Source organism: Euprymna scolopes, chromosome 17 (assembly GCF_053919585.1).
Source record: "Euprymna scolopes isolate OS-2025 chromosome 17, ASM5391958v1, whole genome shotgun sequence".
Taxonomy (NCBI): domain Eukaryota; kingdom Metazoa; phylum Mollusca; class Cephalopoda; order Sepiida; family Sepiolidae; genus Euprymna; species Euprymna scolopes.
This window is the reverse complement of record NC_136498.1, coordinates 36,435,228-36,452,026: the sequence shown is the minus strand read 5'-3', so window position 1 is coordinate 36,452,026 and position 16,799 is coordinate 36,435,228. Positions and strand designations below refer to the sequence as shown.

The 16,799-nt window shown below is 31.9% G+C and overlaps 1 protein-coding gene across 12 annotated transcripts in view; it reads left to right on the top strand.

Annotated features, from left to right (window-relative positions):
- LOC145296730 (receptor-type tyrosine-protein phosphatase T-like) overlaps positions 1 to 16,799 on the top strand; it is a 934,355-nt gene that overhangs the window by 529,390 nt on the left and 388,166 nt on the right. For all 12 annotated transcript variants that reach the window (XM_080142749.1, XM_080142743.1, XM_080142746.1 and 9 more), the window contains exon 14: positions 7,954 to 8,149. In XM_080142749.1, coding sequence (XP_079998875.1) covers positions 7,954 to 8,149 — 196 coding nt within the window. The remainder of the gene's footprint in view (positions 1 to 7,953; positions 8,150 to 16,799) is intronic.

Below are 16,799 nucleotides of genomic sequence, written 5' to 3'. Positions count from 1 at the left end.
AATACTATAAGTAATACATTTTAAGAAGAGACGACCAAAGTTTAAAAAGCTTATAATATAATATGATATAATAGAACCGCTTAAACGCACAACAGAATCAACACCTGCAAATTGAGTTGATGATTTTGTAATGAAATCAAGGCGCAGAAAATGCGAATAGAGACGTAAGAGATTGGTGTTTTTGTGTCGGCTAAAGAGAAGGAGTTGATCATATGGGCAACTACTAACAGCCGCCTTCCGAAAGCCAAGATTTTTTTTTCTTTTTTTACTCATGTTCACCACTCACAAAGCATATCGCCATTTGGACGTAAGAGGCTACTATTTGGGGGCATGTCTAAAAAGATTAACAAGGTATACGTTTTTGTTACATTTAAACTTCTGCATATCAGTACAGCCAGAAAAGCAGGCAGCAGGAAGGAAATTCGTAAGGCTAGATGTTCGAGGGAAGATACTATTAGAATAGAAAGCTTTCTGGCATTTAGGGCCAACAACAGTTAATGGATGAGATCTTATTGCTAAGCGGGTTTGTCGGGGATATGTACGTCGAGGGGATACAAGTGAAACAAGTTCATAAGAACACATTCTACTAAAATATTTGCAAAACCGACACAGTGATGTAACATTGCGCCGATGCGACAGGGGCTGAAGCTTAGTTGATGAGGTGGGACAGATTTGATTGACAACACTTTTTTGGACTTTATCTAAGAGGGAGAGACAAGTGGTAGTTGCACCATCCTAGATGTGGAAACAATACATGGGCGAATTGTGGCATCTGTTCTTCCCTTATGCATATTATAGAGAGTTATATCATCAGCAAATATATCCGTCTCAGACAGAATATTATCAGGGAGGTCTTTTATACACATCGGGAATAATAATAGTCCAAGGATTGACTCCTAAATAAAGAACAAATTCTCAGACACGTGAAAGATGTTTTGTAACTTCTCAGGACTCATCACACGACGCCCGCAGCAACGGATGCTTATACTATAATTCACATAATCTCCTGCGTATTATGAAGATAAATGTCGTCTAATTTTACATCGAAGACCACATTATAACGCCATACATTCTCCAAAAGAAATCCAAGTTAATTCTGATGGCTAAATAAAATTTATGTTTACCATTAATTAGAAAGTCTTGTACTGATTTGCTATACAATAAAATGAATGTGCAGATTGTTAATTATTATAACAATAATAATTAAACTTCTCCTCGATCAAAAAACGCTTGTTCTTTTAGAAACGAATAAATCAGATAGACTCACTGCGATCCTCGTATCATTAGATTGTTAGCAAAACGGTTTAATTACAAAGTGTGTTTTTCTTCAAAAACGTTTAACCAATACTGCGAGTCACTTATCACAATTACCAACGATATAATGGATATTTTTATGCTTCTTCACAAAAGCAAAATGTGATACAAGGTCGTTCTTTTATGTGGAGGGTAAACCAGTTCCTCAAAATGGTGCAATCTGTAAGTAGGCAGAAATAAGCATTGTCCTAGTATATAAATGTTTTCCTTTCATTGATAAGGCCAAATTACCTGAGGTGTAGAATCAGAACAGATACTACACTGTGATCTTTCCCCGAAGCTAGAAAAATATGTTCTTCAGAACATCCTTTTAGTCAAGTTTTGAAGAACTAAAAATTACCCAGGGAAACGATAACGCAAAAATATGTCACCCATGCATTGCAATTGTTTGTTCATTTGTTTCTAAGACTTTTTTGTCACACATGACTAGGGGAAATAAAAATGTTTATAAACATATTAGCAAGGAAACCCGGCATTGTTCGAGATGGAATGATTATAAAGGAATGTTTCACGCTTTCAGATCTTTATTGTCAGCAAAATTGGTCAAATTGCCTATTTTATCAAACATTAATTTCGCAATCACCCCTGCATCAGTCATATTGACTTTCTATGTCGGTTCTTACAGCTGGTATGGGGAAAATGGCTTGAATTTAAGTTTAAAATAAAAAAAAGTCAAGTATCACTGTGCAAGTTGCTTTAAACACAAACTTTCATTTCGACCACACACTTGTCATATCAAAGAACAATTTGTTGATTATATATGTCGGGCTTTTCGGTTTGTGTGGTAAAAAAAAAACTTCTCAAATGGATTTATGATGTAAGGCTGTTTACGGTGTACATTCTCTCATAATTTGGATTATCGATTATCAATACTTATCTGAAAAATTTCTCTACAAAACGTATCTAAGAACACTGCAAGGTACAAGAATCGACGAATGAAATTTCATAAAAAATCGGCCCAGCCGTTTTCGTCCATAGGGAACTAACTCAGACAGATACACACAGACAAACATTTTTTTTATAGATTAGATAGATAGATAGATAGATACGCTGTACTTATTCATCTATGTGTTAATACTGTAGTACTTTTAATTTACTTACGTACGTACATGTGTCGCGGTTTCCAGATTATAAATTATTCGATCTGGAGATCCTATTTATTAAAAAAGGGAGGATAGAAAGGACTAAAATATTACGATTATTAAATTAGTATTCAAGGTTCATAGTATGTTATCACTTTATATTCTCCTTTCTAGTAAATAGGATATCCTGATTACCGAAGATGCAAGGTAAAAAAATAAAATAAAATAAAAATATGATGCAGATTTGGTACGTTGTTACGTAAAACTAAAATATATATTCTGAGTTTTCTGGCTAGGATACAAGAGTGGTATTTGTTCTGTTTAAAGATGATATAATGAAATCGTAGGGTTTCCGTTCGCGCTGAGCGTTCATGCAATGAAAATATATCACAGACTCCTAGAAGGATATTAGAGATAAACCGTAATAACCAGATATATTCTGAGCCTATATTAATCACTTTACTTTGAAAAATACTTTTACAGTTTTAACAAAAGGGCTCCAATAATATTGCGGGTTTGCCATTCACATTAAACGTCCAAAGAATGCCCAGCAGTAATATATTCAATATGAAAGATGCCGGGGTGGAAATTCCACAAGTCCCGCTAGTATATATGAACACTATTCGGTTCATCAATGTATTTTCATTGATTTGCTATTGCGTTATTAGACATCTCAGAATAACGGCGGCGTAACGAAACACTAAATAGGCTGTAAACATAAATAAGTTTCCATTTGCTGGTGATATTGTTGATATATGCGCGTGTTTCTGATAATTATTCATTGAATAAATGTCGCAATGGTCAAATTGTGTAATCGAGGATTTTCAACCAAAGATAAAAAATGAATCGAAATTAATTCATTTCAAATCAACATACTAAGAGGTTAAAGCGATTTCTTTTCTCCAACCCAACAGAGCAAATTATCATGAATACTTCTCTTTGTCCGTAGATAATATTGAAGGATCGTGAAAACATTTCGATAGCAAAGAAAAATAAATTGACAAATTGTAAAAATATAATAAGCCAAATCAAGTGATAAAGAAATTGGTATCATAAAAATGTCTTCCAATAAATTTCATATTAATGTAAAATCAATATTAGCCAATTACATGATTGAAAAATCGATTACAAAATCTTTTTTCTCCTAAATTTAAAAAAAAGACACAACTAATATATTTCTTTAAAAATTAAACTACTGCCAAAATGAGAAGCAAAATATTTTGGACAGGAATCATTCGTAATCAAGAATTATAACGGGAAGCTTGAATTTCTGATTCTCATGGCATTAACGACGAATCAATAATGTTATTAAACATGTTTAAAATATTAACAACCAAGTAAAAACTGATAATCATTTATAAATATATGCACCCATCTCCTTGTATATATTTACATGATATGATGATTGCAACGTCTTGTCAGACGAGTGCCACTCCCTCAGACATTTAAAATCCATGAGCCCAAATGCCTGAGAGAATATCTATAAAAATATGATGTTACAGAATCTTAGCTTTGTACGACAGCTAAGTCTCTCTCTCGGTTCAAAATGTTGAGATTCAGCAACAAGCAAGACAAGATAGCCAGCTATAAATTGAACTGCAGACCAGCTTAATGCAGATAATGCCCTTCCGCTTTATGGTTTTTTAAATCAGAGATTTGCTTCTCCTAGAAAGGTTGCCTTCACCACGGCTTACGCGAGCCTTCTCCACCCCAATACACATATACACACACACACAAGTATACACGATGCTAGTTGGCCGTTAACCCTCAAAAAGAGTTCATTCGTCCTTTGGAAGGTCTTGTTTTTAATCCTTCAGGGAGACTAGCCGCCCTCCTCACCAAACAAGTCATATTCGGGTCACCGGCGACTAATATATTTACATACATACACACATACATACATACATACGAATTTAGGTAAAAATGGCACCAGTAAAAATGGCACTGGTAAAAATGGCACTGGTAAAAATGGCACCGGTAAAAATGGCACAAGTGAATAAATAGGTAAAAATGGCACGTAATGGATTAATGAGAAAAATGACAAAACGAGAACATGCATGAATATCTCACAGTATATTAAAATGGGAAAACGTGCGAAATTTGTCGAATTAAAAATGGTGCTAGACGACCGATTTGGTCTCAAATTTTACCCCCGTTTTGAGTTTTCCAAAAGTTAGGTCATGTACTGCGACGTCACCGATGTTACAGAAAATGTCAAAATTTAATTTTGTCAAATTTAAATAGATCCTAAATGCGAATCTCGTTTTTGAGATTTCCCAAAGTGTTATTACGTCACAGGTGTCAGAAATAACTTTTTAAATCTGTGTGGTAATTCATTCACCTCTTCTCCCCTATTATAAGTTGAACACTGGGCAGAAATAAATTTAAAAAATCTCCCTTATTTACAAACAAGTTCCTTTTATTTTAATTACTTACTTCTATTTATTTGTTTCTTTACCATATATTCGATTCGATGTCTATACTAAAAGATATACTAAAAGTAAAAATAAAATAAAAATAAGCAGTTTAAATATTTTTCAAAAATGCAAACAAAATAACTTAGGCATAAACAATTATAGCGTGGAACAGTCCATTTGATGACGGCTTCTGATATTGAAATCAAAAATCAACATTATGTTATTCGTTCCTCGTAATTTATGTACACTTGGTGTTGTTTCTTTTTTATGGAACTCCTGCATTGCAACATGTCAGCAATGGAGACGAGTTATATACCCCTTTATGAATCTCAAATATAAAGAAGTTTCTTCATAAATATTTCATGTTTTTTTTTAAATTACTACATTGATGAAGTAAAATTATATTTTGATACATTTTATACAACCTTAATGTAAAAACCAAAAAAAAAAAAAATACTAAAAACAATCTATAAATGTTTTTAGCATATTTTTTTTCAATTATGAATCACTCATTAATATGAAATATTAAAACTTTAAAATTATAGTTCGATACAGTTTTATACTTTAAAATTAAGTACTCCTTGTGCGTTGAGTCTTATAGCTCACAGCCTAAATATTCAATTACCTCTCCCCTTGGTGCGGAAATAAACTTTTTTTTTATTTTGTAAACAAACGAACGTATTGCACTTATGGATGTTTGATACCGAAAGAAATATGAATTTAAAAAAATAATGTTACTTTTATTCCATTAAATTGTTAGGTGAAAGTGTCAAATAGTTCACCCCACCTCCATGTTAAGAATGGCTTCCTAAATAGTTATTATTTCACCGTTGTTTGTACTCTCGGGGTGTCAAACATGTATAAGTACCTATTTTAATTCTAATTTATTTAATCATTTAAAAATGTTGAATGGTGCGAAAAAATGTTTGTAATAAACCAGCGTAAATAAATAAGTAAATAAATTAAAAAAATGTTTGTAAAATTGGGAAACAAATTCATTCACTTTAAGTAGTGGCGCTGGCAACTTCAGTGAGTCAAAACTGAACTCTGTCATATTTGGTCAGTAAGCTGTTATTTATATTGGAATCAGTTTATAATTTTATGTCGGAAATATACTCAGTGACCGATTGACCCCAGAAATGTCCCCATTACGGTTTCATACTCAACTGTGAGCATGAAACTGTGAGATGAATTGGTCATAAAACCTTTTCGCACGTATACGCGACAACACGTGTTATCTTTCACTTTAGTTTATGTGTCTGTTGAGTTTGTTAATTAGGCAATAAAACTATTTTTGGTAATTAACAACATTGATACAGTTTAGCTTTGAGAATTTTGTGTTACTGTTCCCATTCCAGCTTTGGACTACTATTCTCATCTTGAGTATTCCTATTTACTTGCTTCCCCAAGAGGGCAAAGTTAGACACAAGGTCGTTTTTTTATGTGGGCAATATCCAGCTCTCCTACAAGAGGAACTCTGGATCAGAACAAAAATTAAAATTGTCTCAGTCTGAAAGGATTTATTAATTCTTCATTGAACGGGGAGATAATAGATGGAGTGTCGCATCAGAAGTGATACTACACTTTGTTAACGTATCAGTCGATGCAACCTCCGACAGAAATTCTATGCAGATTCTCGAGTTCAACAGAAACATTCCAGAGTTCAATATTTATTCAATAATAGCAGTTTTGGATAAATAAGAAAAAATGGCAAAACCCAACTTATCAACGATAGAATACATTCAATGATAAAATAAATTTAGAGTGCACCAAAATTAGTTTTTTTTCTTTTATCAAAGATAAAAGTCAGTCGATGATAAGTGTCAACCAGGGAACTTTTAATTACACTAAACAAAGTGCATCTTTTCTGGATCAATTTTATTTTCTTTTGGTTTAGGGGAAAAAACTTTTCCCCGTGTGTGTTTTATCCTTGATAACTAGCGATTCATTATGAAAAAAGAACCCAAAAATACAACTACAACTTGTCCAGAAAAGATGCATTTTGTTTAGTGTAATTGAAAACTTCCACATTAACCCTTATCCTCAAGTGTGTTTTATCCTTGATAAGTTGCGATTCATTAGTCCTAAGTACCCCATTTTGGGGAGCTAGATAGTCACCAGATTAAAAACCGACATTGTGTCTAACTCTGCCCTCGCGGGGTGCAATTAAATAAAAACTTTAGATAAACAATGCTTCTAAACTGAGGTAATTGTAATTTTTTGTTCCGATCGAAAATGCCCTTTTTTGGGGAACTGGATATTCCCCAGATTTAAAACTAACCTTGTGTCTAACTTTGCCCTAGCGGGGTGCAATTAAATAGGAACCTTTAGATAAACAATGCTTCTAAACTGAGGTAATTGTAATCTTTTGTTCCGATGAAAACTGCCCCTTTTTTGGGGGGGGGAGGACAGGATATTAAAAATTGACCTTGTGGCTAACTCTGCCCTCGTTGACGGCAAGAAAAAAGGAGCTTTTACAAAACCCAAAATGAGGTTAGAATTTGGGACCCCATGGCTTCAGTAGCATCTTTTGGTGCCATTTTTACCTAGTTATTCACTTGTGCCATTTTTACCGGTGCCAATTTTACCGGTGCCATTTTTACCGGTGCCATTTTTACCAGTGCCATTTTTACCGAGCACCACATACATACATACATACATACATACATATACAGATAAAACTGTTTCAGCTCCTGAAATATAAACGTTGGTAGATAAATTCGATTACATTTGCTTCTGTAAAAAGAGTAAACCTTTTATATATATTTTTTTTTAATTAGGAAAGGGGGAACAATTTTCCTACATTTCAAAGTATAGTTTAATTCTTTCAAACATTTCAATTTTCTTTTATTGTATTGTTCCTTTCTTCTTTATTTATTCAGTCCTGCTATATTTAGCGGTGTCGTTTTTTTGTTTGTTTGTTTTGTTTGTTTTTTTTTGCCGTGTGGATTTTAATTGAACAATTTTTACTGAGCATCGTCCGAAATTCAGTTGTCGAATGGAAGTTCATGTTGAACAGATTCTCTACTGAATTTCTAAACTAGGCAATATTTGCCGGTTAATTGCGTTCGTTTATATATCGGTGATTATAATTATATGTATCATTTCTGTAATTGTATATTTTATTTTATTTCACATAGCTTTCCTGTCGCTCGGCAAACAACGCAATCGGAGAGAAACCAAGCTCTGGGGATGACTTTAAACTCCCGGCCAACGTCCTGAGTAAGACTGTCACCAATCTTTACCCAGCCACAGAGTACGACTGTAGTATCAATGCGAGCACTAGTAAAGGTAGCGGCCGGACGCGGCAGCTGATCGTGTGGACGAAAGGCAGAGGTGAGCTGATCTGATATTTCGTTTTTAGCCACAACTGTTTTTTTACTACATTACAAATGCATGTAAAATTATTAATTCAAAGTGACTTCATGTTGACCTTGGGGGCATATTGTAATGTAGAAACCCAAAACCTGTCCAGAAAACAAATATGTAATAAAATAGCGTTATAAAAAACAAAAAAAAACTTTTCCACCTAGCTTCTGCCCCCCCCATTTTTTTTAAAATGTGTATTTCGTTTTAAACGCAATTAGTGTATAGCCTTATGTTAAAACAAAGAGAAAAGGATGTAACCTATATTGCGTTTAGTAATATTTATTTCTTGTATATTTGTTTTGTTTTTTTAGTTCTATTTTGTTATTCAGACTGAAAATGCCCAACTATTCAACATCGTTTGAAAGACAATTAATGCCGAGCCTTATATTAAAACAAGGAGAAATGTACCAACCTAGCTTGCTTTTGGCAATATATATTTGTTTTCTATTTGTTTATTTTGTTTGGGGGGTCGTTGTGTTTACTGTACTACAAAATACCCGACTATTCAACCTTGTTCTAATTATTATGAATTGAAATCTCAACAATGTAATGTAACCTCAACAAATTATGAGTTATTATTTATTCGAGTTTAACGGTTATGAGTTATTCAGTTACACAGCACAATATCGCAAGGTGTTATTGTAGACAAGTATTTCATTCCTTGCCGATATACGTATACATACGTATGGACACTTATACCTTTTGGGGTTTGTATTACTGTACACATAGATTCGAACAAGTTGTCAGAAAACAAATATATAACAAATAAATGTTATCAAAGGCAAGATAAGTTACTTTTCTGCCAAACTCGATATATTTTTGTGTTTTTATTCAATGTAACATTTATTCAGCTCGAAAAACATACAGTGTTTACCGATGTATTCGAAAAGTCAAGATGGCGTCTCACACCCTCTTTAACACCGTAAGTATGGAAAAAGGTGTTATAAATAAAATAAAAAAAACTATACAAAATACTATTAAAAACCCGCCGAATATATGTCAACCTATGTCACGGTAACATATATTGAGCGAGTTTTAACAGTATTTTATCCGGTTTTTTATTTATAACATCTTATCCCACACTTACCGTGTTAAAGAGAGAATAAGACGCCATCTTGAATGTTCCAATACATCGGTAAACACTGTATGGTTTTTGAGCTGAATAAACATGTTACTTTGAATAAAAACACGAAAAATATATCCAGTTTGGTAGAAAAGTAACTTATCTTGCCAACTTTTTCGAATCTATGTGTACAGTAATACAAACCCACCTTTTGTTATACCTTATGTTTAATTTGAATTTGGTATTCAATAGTCTGTGGGCGCATCCATTAACCAACCACTCTTTCGTTTAAGAATCACCTTCATTGTTTGTAACTTTTCATCTTTAGAATTCATAATTTGTATGACTCCAAAAATAAATTCTTAACCTTTACATATTCTCTTTGTATCCCGTCATTTATCGTTTGTTCTCTATTCATCAACCTAACCTCTATTTCATTAATAAAGTATGTCCATTCTTTTCATTTGAAATTCTTTTCCAATTTATTCTCTAAATAAAAATATGCGCAAAGATTTTTGTCCTTTTCATTCTTATCAATAAACTCGTTCGTACGTATATATTTTTGATAAAATATTCTCCATACTTACACGTTACCTTTTTTATTTCATCCAAATAGAAAATATTTCCTCGTTATTTATTTTTTTATTTATATTTCGGCTTAGTGTTTTAATTATTTTTCTTGATACATAAACTTTAAATGATGATTCTTTTTTAATCTTTTCAATTAGTGTATTCTTTTCCTTTGCAACAATATGGCCTAATAATAGTGCAGACAATAATACATACGTCAGAAGCAAGCATTAAAAGAAATCATAAATACGCGATAATATATATATATATATATATATATATATATATATATATATATATATATATATATATATATATATATATATTGCAGTTATGAAGAAAAACAATTTTTACATTCATGATTAAAAGAATAAAAATTAGGAGGCCATCTGACCGGTTTCGCCCTCACACTTCCAGAGCTGTATCGAAGTATTTATTACAGTTTTACAAAGCTAGATAGACCCAAGAGGAAAATATACATTTAAGGTGCGTTTAAAATCAAGCGTGCTAACGGGAAGAAAAATAAAAGTAAACGCTATTTATCTAAAAAAAAATCTACGTTTAATCAAGGTTCGATGAGCGAATCTTATAAAGTCTAATCAAGTTCAAACCCAAAAGACATTACTTCTGTTTACAAATAGAATATCTAGAATATCTAACACAAACGGGTGTATATGTTGTATTATGGTGTGGCTCCCAGGTTGGGAAATCGTAATAGTGCGTAGGACTCCCTGGCTGCGGTACATAGCAGTTTTAGTTACGTCGATCGTCCGTAGGTTCACTTGTTTACTAAGCGGTTGTGATGACAACGAGTTAAGACTAGTGAGTTATCTCATCTTAGACTGGCACTTTTTCTTTATCTTGCCTCTCGTCAATTGTCAAAAATGTCATAACAACGTTGAACCTGAAAACAAATCGGTTGACGACTTAGAACGATCAGCTGTAACTTAAAAACATGCATTAAAAGACGTAAGTCACAATTGTGTTTGTTTTTGTATAAAATTATATTTTACAATATAGTTACAATTTAAAACAGATCGTCTTTTTTCTTTTGGTGGTTCTGAAGTTCACAGTTAGCAGTTTTCTCACAGTGCTCTGAGGAGGGAAAATGACGTTTCAACAATCTAGTCTTCAGCGACGTTCTGTCCCTTGTGTCTCCTCTCTCTCTGCTCTATCTGCTCTGCTGATTCACCGTTTTTATTGGCATTTTGTCGCTTTGTTTTTTCTATCCACGCGTCCTGTCAATCGGTTGATACATGTGTTCTTAAGTCACGTTTTGACCTCAGAAAATCATTCGATTTTGTCTTCAACGCAGCGACACGTGAATTACCCACTCATGCCAATATCTGTAATTCCAGAGCTTACGAGGAATGTCACGTTTATTTGTTTTGTAAACAAAAAAATCGTCGTCCGATTTCTCTGTTTATGACGTAAGCCCTTCCTCTTTTCAACCGGTAGACAATCGATTATTCGATGCCCACTCTTTTAAATCTTTTATTAAAGTTTTTTCTTTTCAGTTATGTATGATGGTTCCAGCCATTCATTACATAACATATATATATATATATATATATATATATATATATATATATATATATATATATATATATATATATATATATATATATATATATATAAAGTAGTGTTGGGGCGTTTCCTAATTTTTATATGATTCCGATTCCGATTCCAAAAAAATATTGATTAACGATTCCGATACCAAGTACGATTCCGATTCCTAGGGAATTACTCTTTTGAAATATACCAGGTGGTTTTATACTTATGGTCGGGTTGTTCCCAAATATGTTCCCTAACTTTGGAAGAGATATCTTATGTCTACACCGTCGTGTTTTTGTTTAAAAAAATTATTATATAGTAAACTAAACGGTAAAATTAGCAACATTTTTTTTAGAGAAAATTTATTTTACTTAATTGGAATACAGAAAAAAAAACAAAGAAAATAGAATTTACCCTTCAGAGCAAAAACAAATAAAATAGAATTTATATAACAGAACAAAAACAAGAATATTAGAGAATAAATTAACACGATTCATTATTTTGGTCCTCATAATTAACAGATTTAATGAATTAAATAAAAAAATATAGCGGGAGAGAAAGAAAATATATACTAATTAAATATTTAAAAAAATAAATATTTAATTTAATAATTTATAAATGAATGTGTGTAATGAAAAAAACAATATACCACGTGACATGGCGCTGTAGATACAAAATAACCCTTCCAAAGTTAACGATCATATTTGAGAAATACCATTAATCGAAAGTTTTTGTGTTTTATACCAAAAGGTAGGTATAGCGAAAAGTTACAATTAAAGGATCTTTTGTATTTTCAAATAGTTTTAAATATTTGTTGTTGTTTTTTTATTTCATCTCAAATATTACATTTTTCTAAGACATTTTAAACTTTGCCATTACAAGATGGCGTCGTTCCGTAAGGATAACGTACATCAGCCTCGTTTTGGTTTGGGAAAAATGGAGGAGACGGTAACGAATTTTAAACCGCTATAATATTCGAGATGAAATAAAAAGCATTTAAAACTACTTAAAAATACCAACGAATTATGCAGATAAGTTGCAAAGTAACTTTTATTGACAATGTTAGCATTTATTTGTTGTATATTTGCTTTTAACTACTTTTTTTCGAGGGTCTGTGTATTGTAAAACGTACCCTGTTTTTTTCCTGTTTCTTAATCATGATTAAAATGTAAATGTCTCGTGTGAAATAGCTAACGAAAAATTCACTACCGTCTCCTCCATTTTCCCCAAACTCAAACGAGGCTGATATGTGCTTTCATTACAGACTGTCGACATTTTATCATGACGAAGTTTAAATGAAAGAGTTAATACTTGAAATGTAATAAAAAGCATTTAAAACTACGTAAAATACCAGCTTTCTTCAAAGAAAACCAATTAACAAAATTATTGCATTTTTATTTTCAATTTAAAAATCTATCCAAATTTTTCTGAAAAAAAAATGAAGAATTGAACTGAGGGAATTCAACGTCCGCCGTAGTTTTCAATGCGTGTATTGTAAAACTGTTTTGTTTTTTTCCTGTTTCTTAATCAAGTTGTTTTTATTGAAAATTGGTGACTGGCTATTAAGTTGAACGTTTCTCTATAGAGAGAAAAACAAGGGAATCCTCCACATGGATTTTTAAGGCGGGTCCGGTAAAAAGGCCAACTTCCGCATGGATTTTTAATGCAGTCCGGTTTACTACTACGTTGTAATAAAAAACTGAACAAGGCGTGAAAAGTCATAAAAATGTTAAAAAAATTTTTTTTCAATTATCTGATACATATGTCTCTATTGGATGATATTAACAAGAAAAAAGTTCCAAAAAGTGAAAATTATACAATTTATAAGGGCAGGCGGTGAAAGCCAACGTCCGCCTAAAAAAGTTAAAAAAAACAACTTTATTTTATTTTACAAAACCCAAAATGAGATTAGAATTTGGGACCCCATCGCTTCAGTAGGACCTTTTGGTGCCATTTTTACCTACTTATTCACTTTTGCCATTTTTACCTACTTAATCACTTGTGCCATTTTTACCTACTTATTCACTTGTGCCATTTTTACCTACTTATTCACTTTTGCCATTTTTACCTACTTATTCACTTGTGCCATTTTTACTGAGCACCCCATTTGGTGCAAGTCTATAAATGGTCCACAAGTAATCTTTTTTATTATAAAAATCTGAAAAAAAAATCTAGTGTATTATTTATATCACCTTTTCCCGAACTGACCGTGAAAAAGAAGAGAGTTGGGCGCCATTTTGAAGTTTCGAATAAATCGGTAAACACTGTATGCTTTTCGAGCTGAATAAACATGTTACATTGAATAAAAACACGAAAATATATTCAGTTAGGTAGAAAAGTAACTTACCTTTCTTTTGATAACATGTATTTGTTATATATTTGTTCTTCACAACTTTTTCGAATCTATGTAAACAGTAATACAAATCCTAAATTTGTATATTTTTAAGTACTGCACATGTGCCCCCGAAATGACTTTTAAACGATACCCTCTCCTCCTGGCTTTCATAAGACCGTGTTTTCTTTTTTGTTGTTTTGTAATAATACAAGAATTATTTAACCTGAATTAATTCTTCTAAATAAAATAATTGCTTTCTTTGATGATACGTGTTTTCTATCTTTATTTTTGCTTCGTAATGACACAAAACGTGTTAAAAGTAGAGTATTTTTTAAAATAAATATTTGGATCCGTTTTTCGTATCTTGACTCCGTGATCAAGTTTTTTTTTTTTTTAAGCAAGATTTAAAAATATTTTAAAAAAATATGATGGGGGTACATAGTCTCTTTTTAAAACAATATCTCCTTCAAGAACAGTAATAAAATGTGTTTTCCATCGATATTTATTCAATAAGGGACCAGTTTAACTACCTAGCAAAAAGGGGGAGGGGTTCCGGGTACGAGTTTTCCGGGTACGGGTTTTCTGGAAACGAGTTTTCCCGGGAAGAGTTTACCGGGCAGCCTCACGAATGTGTGTATGTGTGTGTGCATTAAAGATGTTATTACAGAGACGACGAACTAGACGAATCTATTCACTGTAATAACTGATTTGAGAACTATTCTTTAATATAAGTTAAGCTTTCTCTAGCAATTCGTCACAAAGAGAGAGACACACGAGCAGTGTTTGCAAGTTATGCACATTTATTTTATTTAAAATTGATGACCGAATACTTTACATTTGATGAACGAATAATTTCGCGAAATGTCAACTGGTTGGTCTTTTCGAGCGAATAAACCTCATTAAATCATTTTCCTTGGGGATAATTAAAGTGGTGCCCGGAAAACTCGTCCCGGGAAAACTTGTCTCGGTTAAACTCGTCTCCGGAAAACTCGCCCCCTTTCGCTAGGTAGGAAAACTGGTCCCTTATTGAATAAATATCGATTGAAAACACATTTATGACCGTTCTTGAACGAGATATTATTTTTTTAAATAGACTATAGCGCCCCCCCCATGATATTTTTGAAAAATATTTTTACTTGTTTAATGTTTTTTTTTTTTGTTTTTTGTTTTTTTAAATAAAATCGAAGTGTCCGTTTTCTACCTAACTGGCTAAGCTCTTAGTGATTTCACTTCTTTTAAAGCGTTTATTATGTTCATACAAAGTTACTTACATTTTTTTTTGTTCTTATTTTAACGAGGTTTTTAGAGTCATAAAAACAATAATAAAAAACAAAACCAAAAAATTAAAAAACAGGGAGCGATTCGATTTTTCGTTACTTTTTTGTTTTGTTTTTTTAATTATGATAGTTTTTTTGTTGTTATGTTTTTGTTTTCTCTCATACCGAATGCACTCATGCGTTATTTAAAATTATAATTTTATCAATTATCAACATTTATTGTCGTCCTGTCAAATTTTGCAAAAATTAACTAATAAATTAAAAACGAAATATTTTTTTGGCGCGAGAGATGCCATGTGCTAACAATCTCTCGTTAACTAATTTTAATTTTTTTTTCAATTTTTACTTATAAATTCTAAAATCAATCATTAAGAGAAAAAGTAATCACTAAATAAATTTATTAATCAATTTTATTGAAAACTCCGCTATAGTTTATCAAGAATCTTTTAATTTAATTTTTTGTTGGTTGTTTTTCGGAGGGAGATATAGTTTTTACGCCCCCACTCTCTCTCTCTAAAAAAACAAAAACAAAAAAAAACATTTTCTTTTTAAAACACAATCTCCCTCAGTAATTTCTTTAATTTTCTATTTTATAGCGATTATCAAGACCTCTAAGATGTGAAATACCGGACATTATTTCTCCTTCTCACGTAACACTCAACATGTTTTTTGTTTGTTTTCTATGACAAAGAAGACTTTGCCAAATAAACGATTCCAAATGAATTAAACAAAAAAAAACATAGTCGGCGACGTAGAAAAATCGATTTTCCCCTTTTATAAACAACAGTAAATAAATAAATTATTTTTATATTAATATAAAAGAAATATGCGGTCTCGTCTATGAACATGATAAACGCTTTAAAATAAGTGAAACCACTAAGAACTTAGCCAGTTAGGTAAAAAACGGACACTGGAAAATCGATTTTATTAAAAAAAACAAAAAAAAAAACATTAAACAAGTAAAAATATTTGTCAAAAATATTATGGGGCGCTATAGTCTATTTAAAAAAAACAATATCTCCTTCAAGAACGATCATAAAATGTGTATTCAATCGATATTTATTCAATTAGGGACTACTTTTCCTACCTAGCGAAAAAGGGACAAGTTTTCTGGGGTCGAGTTTTCCGGAGACGAGTTTTCCTATATTCGTTTAAAGTAACATATCTACGCTTATTAACAAGACAACAAATATCCATATACACACACACACACACACACACACACACACACACACACACACACACACACACACACACACACACACACATATATATATATATATATATATATATATATATATATATATATATATATAGGGTGGCCACAATGTCACGCACACGCACCCATGAAATTTGAATTTGAATAAATATTACTACTATAACATTTTTAATTTGGAAAATGTAGATAAAATTAATTAACATTGGTGCGTGACTTTGTGGCCAATAACACACACACGCACATATATATATATATATATATGTATATATATATATATATATATATACATATGTATGTATACATATGTATGTATATATATATGTATATATATGGGTGCCGGGAAAACTCGTCTCGGGAAAACTCGTCTATAGTTTATTTTAAAAAACAATATCTCCTTCAAGAACGATCATAAAATGTGTTTTCAATCGATATTTATTCAATAAGGGACCAGTTTTCCTACCTAGCGAAAGGGGACGAGTTTTCCCGAGACGAGTTTTCCGGAGACGAGTTTTCCGGAGACGAGTTTTCCCGGGACGAGTTTTCCTAAATTCATATATATGTATATGTGTGTGTATATATATATATATATATATATATAT